The sequence below is a fragment of the Thermobia domestica genome, unplaced genomic scaffold, assembly GCF_964235325.1.
Source record: "Thermobia domestica unplaced genomic scaffold, izTheDome1.hap1.1 HAP1_SCAFFOLD_168, whole genome shotgun sequence".
Taxonomy (NCBI): domain Eukaryota; kingdom Metazoa; phylum Arthropoda; class Insecta; order Zygentoma; family Lepismatidae; genus Thermobia; species Thermobia domestica.
This window is the reverse complement of record NW_027655907.1, coordinates 51850-58580: the sequence shown is the minus strand read 5'-3', so window position 1 is coordinate 58580 and position 6731 is coordinate 51850. Positions and strand designations below refer to the sequence as shown.

At 34.2% G+C, this 6731-nt stretch overlaps 1 protein-coding gene across 1 annotated transcript; it reads left to right on the top strand.

Moving 5' to 3' along the window:
- Window positions 1-507: 507 nt before the first annotated feature.
- LOC145676494 (uncharacterized) lies at window positions 508-6364 on the top strand. The gene is made up of 3 exons (XM_081747297.1): window positions 508-836; window positions 3598-4015; window positions 6167-6364. The coding sequence occupies exons 1-3, from the start codon at window positions 637-639 to the stop codon at window positions 6362-6364; spliced, it is 816 nt and encodes a 271-aa protein (XP_081603423.1). The 5' UTR covers window positions 508-636.
- Window positions 6365-6731: the final 367 nt, after the last annotated feature.

The window sequence follows — 6731 nt, the reverse complement described above, 5'->3', positions numbered from 1 at the left end:
GACATTTGCCATTTTGAGATTTACTAATATTAACGCATTACTCATGTTCTGTCTGTATGAAAACACTATTACATTGACTATATGTATGATTAAAAGTGATTTTATACAAAATTAGATAATTAATTACTGCATAATTAATTATTAATTATGCATTTTTATTACGTGTTTTTCTCTGTAATCAATTGTCAGAAATATTTTTGTAAAAAAGTATATGATTCTTTACACATTTCTCATTGACATAAAATAATAATACACGTCAATATCGTGACAGATGTTAAATTATTATTAATTGAAAATGGAAAAGTGCATTGCTGATACTACTGAATTCCGTATGAGGAGCAAACTTTCAGTTTTGAGCACTATTTTTGTGGAAAATACTTTATTTATTCCTATATATTGCATATCAGGCAAATCCCTATATATTTGTCTTTTGATTGGTACCACAGTTTTGGATATAGACATATGCATTTCAAAATAAAACATGAAACAATTTCGTAATATGTAAAATGCCACCCTCTTGGTTTGTGAGGTGGCGCCTCCCACTTCAGGCGACGTTTTTTTTCGGAACTTCTTGCAGTCTGGATAAGTCTTGACAGAGTTACCAACGCACAGTTTTATTCAGCTAGTGTTTTAGAAATGGGTCGTACGCGGCGATGTCCTTCCAGAAGTAGGAAGAGAAATAAGCATTCTAAGGCTATTCGTTTATCTTGGATAAAAAGGCGTAAAATAGAAGATAGCTCCAAGTGTGACACTTCTGTTTGTGTATCTTTGGAAGAAACAAGTGGAAGTTCTATGGAGGTTCCAATTGCAAGGGATGAATCAAATGATAAAGAAAGGTGAGATTTATTTTACTTTCCATCCTGATTATTAATTACTTTGAACCAACATAAAATGATTCTTATCTTGTTATCATTCTATCTAAATGTATGCAGGGAAAGAACATTGTAAATCCAGTTTTATTGATTTTATACCAAAACTCATTTTTGTAGTCTGACTGAGCGTGTTCTTTACGCATATAGCTGCTTTTAACATCCAATTTACAGAGGAATGATCAAAATTTTTTACCACTTTGAGTAGTCCAAAACATCGTGTGCAATGCATACTTTTACCAGTGGTGCCCACCCCCCCTTATGTCCATGACGCACCCCCCCAAGTGTCTATCCGTAGGTGTTCTTCCATGAAAAAAATCTTCTTTTCGATTAATTTTACCCCCCCCCATCAAACATATTTATATGGATTTTTAACCCCCCCACAATATTTCAATGACGCAGTTTGCGTCATAGCCCCCCCTTGTGGGCACCCCTGCTTTTACGGTTGGGTGCAATCTCAAAATCGAAGAAAAAAAATGTACTTACCATGTTCTTTCCCTGTACCCTTCACATGTTTCACTAATCTTTTAGTGGATTATTATAATATTGCTAGGTGTATTATTTTTTAAAAATACAATTACGTGAATCATTTGCGTGTTTAATTTTATACAGCGATACATATAATAATAGTATTATGCGCAATGTTATATATGAAGGGCTTGGAACAATATGCCACATTTAAAAAAAAATCACTATTTTTAGGATCCTTGCATATCTTACGACCTGCAGTAGTCGATTTGGCTTTAAAGAAGTGGGGGAACACTCTCTATGTATTAATATAAAATTCTCTAATACATTGAATAACAAAATTATTTTGTAAGATTCCGGGGTAACGCGTTCCAGATGAAATAAAGTAGGGGAACGGATATTTGATTTTCTGGTAAATGGAGAACGACGTTCTCCGTATTCCCTCCAAATCGACCACTGACAACCCGTTGATCTTGACAAGTTTGAAAAAATCGAAATTAGGATCTGTAGATATCATAAGTATTCTTGTTTAAATTACTTTTTTATGATGGCAATGGCAAATTTCACTTTTCTCTCGGATCATAAATATATATTAGTTTAGCGTCCCTTGTCAGCAGCGAGGCTATATGAAACATGGACCTATTGGTTAACATGGAATCCGAACCACAATCGTTCTATGCTCTCCCTTCGGGACTCGAACCCAGGACCCCTTGCAGAGAAGCGCACGTGCTAGCCACTAGACCAGCGACATATATATATATATATATATATATATATATATATATATATATATATATATATATATATATATATATATATATATATATTGCATCTTATGTCTGAATGTTATGTGTTTGTATATGTAGGTATTTTAGGAAATGTATTCTACCTTATTTATTAAGTGTTTACTTTTATTGGTTCAATAATATATATACCCTAATACACTTGCCATCTTCTTTGATACTGTTTAGAATTCACCTGAATTAGATGCTTTACAAAAACTTGTTATAATATACAGCTAAAATAAAAAATAGGAATTAATTTAACTGACAACATATAGAATTACAATAAGGATTAAACGATTATTTTACTTTAGGACTATTAATATTTCAGACTTGAAGAAATGTACTTTACTCGACTCATTCTATCACACATTTTATAATGGTTTACTGCTAAAATATGTACACTTCGAGGAAAATCACCTGCTAAATTCTTCATTGTAACTGAAGGTTTAGAGGAAAAAGTAATTATATATATATACAGTGGCGGATCCAGGATATGATCAAGGGAGGGGCTAAACCATAATTTGCCGTTTTATCCAGTGTAAAGCAGAATTGAAGCCCATTTTATCCAATGTAAACCTGAGCGTCAAGGGGAGGGGGCTATAGCCCCTTAGCCCCCCTTTGGATCCGCCCTTGTATATATATATATATATATATATATATATATACATTGTTCACTAACTTAAAAGGCTTTTTTTTTCGTGTGATTTATTTCTCTCATTTAATTTCAACAATACATATTTTCTTTATGTATTGAAATGTTACTTTAAAAAAAAAGTCTGAAATTCAAACTTTAAATCTATACGTAATTTATTAGTGGAAAGCTATTTAAAAAATCATGCTTAATTTACAGATTATTCCTACTAAATAATTTTTAGAAATCCTTGGTCAACTCACATCTGAAGGGGACTCAGCCTTCTACAACAACATTCAGTTGTTTGTTTACATCAGATTCCGGCAGCGTGATTTTCGCCCTCAACTTTTTTTTTTTTTTTTTTCGTCGTGGCTTTTGCTCCATATGATTTTCTACTCTTGGTTATTCCCCGAAAAGTAATGAAACCGAGTCTAAAATTGCACTGTTTTAATCTATCTAAATTGCAAACCAAAGAACAAAACCAGTTTCACATTTGAACTTCATATCAAAGTTACTTTTTTGGTTTTAATTTTCGAGCGACAATAGGAGATAATATAATAGTCATAGAGAAGAAAATCTAATTCAAATTTTTAAAAAGATAAACACATTTCGCAGTCCTACATACAGGAAAAAAGTAATTTTTGACCATCTGTTCTTCAATTATTCACCCTATTCATATAAGCCATATCGTTCAACATATAAGCACTAAATTTCTATAAATTTCATTTTCATTTCTATAATTTATTATTATTATTATTATTATTATTATTATTATTATTATTATTATTATTATTATTATTATTATTATTATTATTATTATTATTATTATTATATGTTATTTCAGCTCTGACACTGAGTCTCTACCATCTCTTGTAGTGGAGCCCGAAACAGAGATTGTTAGTCGCAATGACTTTCCAAATGGCTACCGGATTGTAAATTTGGGACACATTCTCAAGTGGTCCATAAAGCTCCAAGAAAACCACAGAAAGATATGTGTCTTAGGAAAAATGGATTTTCATAGAGAGAGACGTTCAGGACTAGTGTCTTACCTCTATTTCAAGTGCCGCGTGTGCAAACGCGAAGTATGTCACTCTACAGAGGAGGAACAACAGTCGAAAAGATCTGTAATCAATACTGCAGCTGTTTGGGGTACTGTTTCCATTGGAAGTGGGTATTCTCATCTAGAGGAATTCCTCAGTATTATGGATATCCCATGTATGAGCTTCAAACTATTCAACAAGATTGAACAAGATCTGGAACCGGTAAGTAATAATTGACAAATCCGTTTGATCTTTTAAAAAAAAAAAAAAAAAAAAAAAAAACCTGAAAAATATACTTTCCTACTTATCAACAATATCACAAGTGGCTAATATAATAGTTGTATTTATATAGTTCTGTATAGAAGATTTTATCATAATAGCACTTGCGCAATGAAAGTAATCTTAGTTACAAGCAGGCCCGCAACCAGCCATAGAAGTCTGGGGGTGCCATAAACATGTTAGGGGGGCCCAAGTCTTAAAATAATTGTTACAAATATATAAATTCATGATTTTTTGTGTTAATATAGTATACGATGCATTGAGATCTGCGAGCCATGAAAAATTTAGGGAGGTCTGGCCCCTTGCCCCCTTCTAGTTGCTGACCTGGTTACAAGGGCAACGTAGTAGTTTCAATTGCCAAAAATGTGGAAAACTCGAAAACGTAAATTAATCGTTAAAAAAGAAAAAGAAAAAACACATAAAGCACATAAATCGGTTATTTCAGCTTTGATAGCGATCAAATATGACGGATTTATAATAAATTACTTTTGCTTTTGAGAAAATCTTTTTTTTTTCTGCACCGCGACTAAGAAAGGCGGTAATGATTAAATAAGCGATAATGGTGGGATGAAGGAAGTGGAAGGAAATTAGAGAACTCCAAAGGAAACACTTACGCGGTGTTTGTCCACCATAAAGTCCACATTGGTGGGACCGAGATCGAAGCAGGGTCGCCCTCCGCTATAGGTGAGCGTTCCACCACTGAACTAACGCGATCTCATAAGAAAAAATATATAAATGGGTCTCCCAAGCATCTAATTTTGAATTGTAAATAAATTAATGACAAATAAATTCATCACCACTTCATATTGAACGGGGGAGTCTGAAAGAAAGCATGAATTCGCCGCCTAACTGCGAATATTTGAGTCGTGGTGGATGGTAGAGCGTTCATCTGGTACGTGGGTTTCCTGATTTGATCCCATCTCGCGCCAAACGGACAGATATCATTGCGTGGGTTTACATGGGGGTTCTTTTCTTTCGTCCACTTTCTTCATTCAACCATTTCATTCATTATCATCATCACCGTCTCCTTCAGGATCGGTGAATAAATTTCATATCAAAATGCGAATGCAGGATAAATTAGGGTTAAACAAAATGGGGTCAACATGAGCAGCTGTTGAAGGGTGGGGTGTAGTAAGATTTTTGAACTCACCACACTTTTAATTTTGCAATTTCAACTCAAAATAATGGAAAAAAGATGTTATAAATGGTTCAATAATATATTAACAAGCAAATTTTATTACAATTAACGTACGTAGTTAAAATCTACTTATTTTCAATCGCTGACTCCATTGGAGAAAATGATAAAATAACTTTAATCACAAGGAAATTGAGCGAGCGAGACCTTGATGTGAGGAGTTCGGCGCTTATATATATGGTCCCGCTATGATCCTCAGCTTACGTAACCCGCCATATAACGAATTGTGGATCACACTCGTTTTGCTGCTCTCGTGGAATTTTCATATTGATGTTGTCAAGAATACTTTATGGTGTGTGTGATGAGATGGTTGCGCACCGGAGCCATACGAGACTTTAATCTGTAAATTAACGTGAAATCCAAACCATTGATCTTTCACGAAATATTACCCGAATCTCCCACACAGCAAGCGAGAACGCTATTTGGCCACAAGGAAATAGTTTTAGAAACCGTTCTGCAACAAATCCTCCGGTATTTCGATTTAATTCAGCACTCTTGCAGGGGTGCGGGGCCGTAGGCTAACCAAACATTGATGATTTTATGTTTATGAGATGCGAGATCGGAGAGTGAGCATATGTGGGATTCAAGAGGTGAAGCCTCAGTCGCTATCTACATTTATACAAAGTAAAATTCAAACTGATATTTTCTGAACGCTGCTAGTCTTTGCAATGCATACCAGACAAAGCATGCAGAGACAAATAATAACTATTTATCCGTATAGTTTTTGCACAATCATAGAGAAACTGAGTCACATTCTCGATGACTAGGGAAATTTATCTTGTTCGTTATGGATATCACTCAAAGTAGAAAGTAAATGGGTAATGAGATTTGTAATGAATCAAAATTAGAACAAAATAACGATATGTCATGTTTTCTAAAACAATGTATATCTTTTGTAGGTGTGGACAGATTCTCTTTGGAGTCAGATGAAAGAAGCTGGAGAGGAAGAAAGAAGATTAGCGATTGGAAAGGGCCATGTAGATCCAGATGGTATACCATGGATAACTGTATACGTGGACGGAGGGTGGAGCAAAAGAAGTTATGGACATGGATACAATGCAGCTTCTGGAGTGGTGAGTATAGTTATACAAATTTAATGACTTATATAGGAAGGAATTAAAAACTAAGCCATATAGAAGTCAAAATAAAAAAATTAGGACAATACATAGGATTTGTGACGTAGAGTACTACTAAGGAATGATTTTTGGAAATGCGACAGGGATGGAGGGAAAATGGTGTCTGAAATATTTTAATAAAATGGAAATATTTCCGAATCTCGTGACGTTAGATACTTTAAATTTGATATTTGCATTTCTCATTGAAAATCATTTGACATGTTTTTAGCGTTTTGTGACGTTTTAATTAGATGGGACGAAGAGGGGGGAAGAAAAGGAAAATGGCGAAAGGGAAAGGAAAATAGGAAGGGGAGAAAAGGAAAATGCAATGGGAGTTGCAATTCGTATC

Bases quoted from the DNA above. Each gene is read 5' to 3' on its own strand.
- LOC145676494 (XM_081747297.1), top strand. From the start codon at position 637: ATGGGTCGTACGCGGCGATGTCCTTCCAGAAGTAGGAAGAGAAATAAG. The intron at 837-3,597 runs GTGAGATTTATT...ATGTTATTTCAG, and splicing joins GAATCAAATGATAAAGAAAG to CTCTGACACTGAGTCTCTAC. The intron at 4,016-6,166 runs GTAAGTAATAAT...TATCTTTTGTAG, and splicing joins TTGAACAAGATCTGGAACCG to GTGTGGACAGATTCTCTTTG.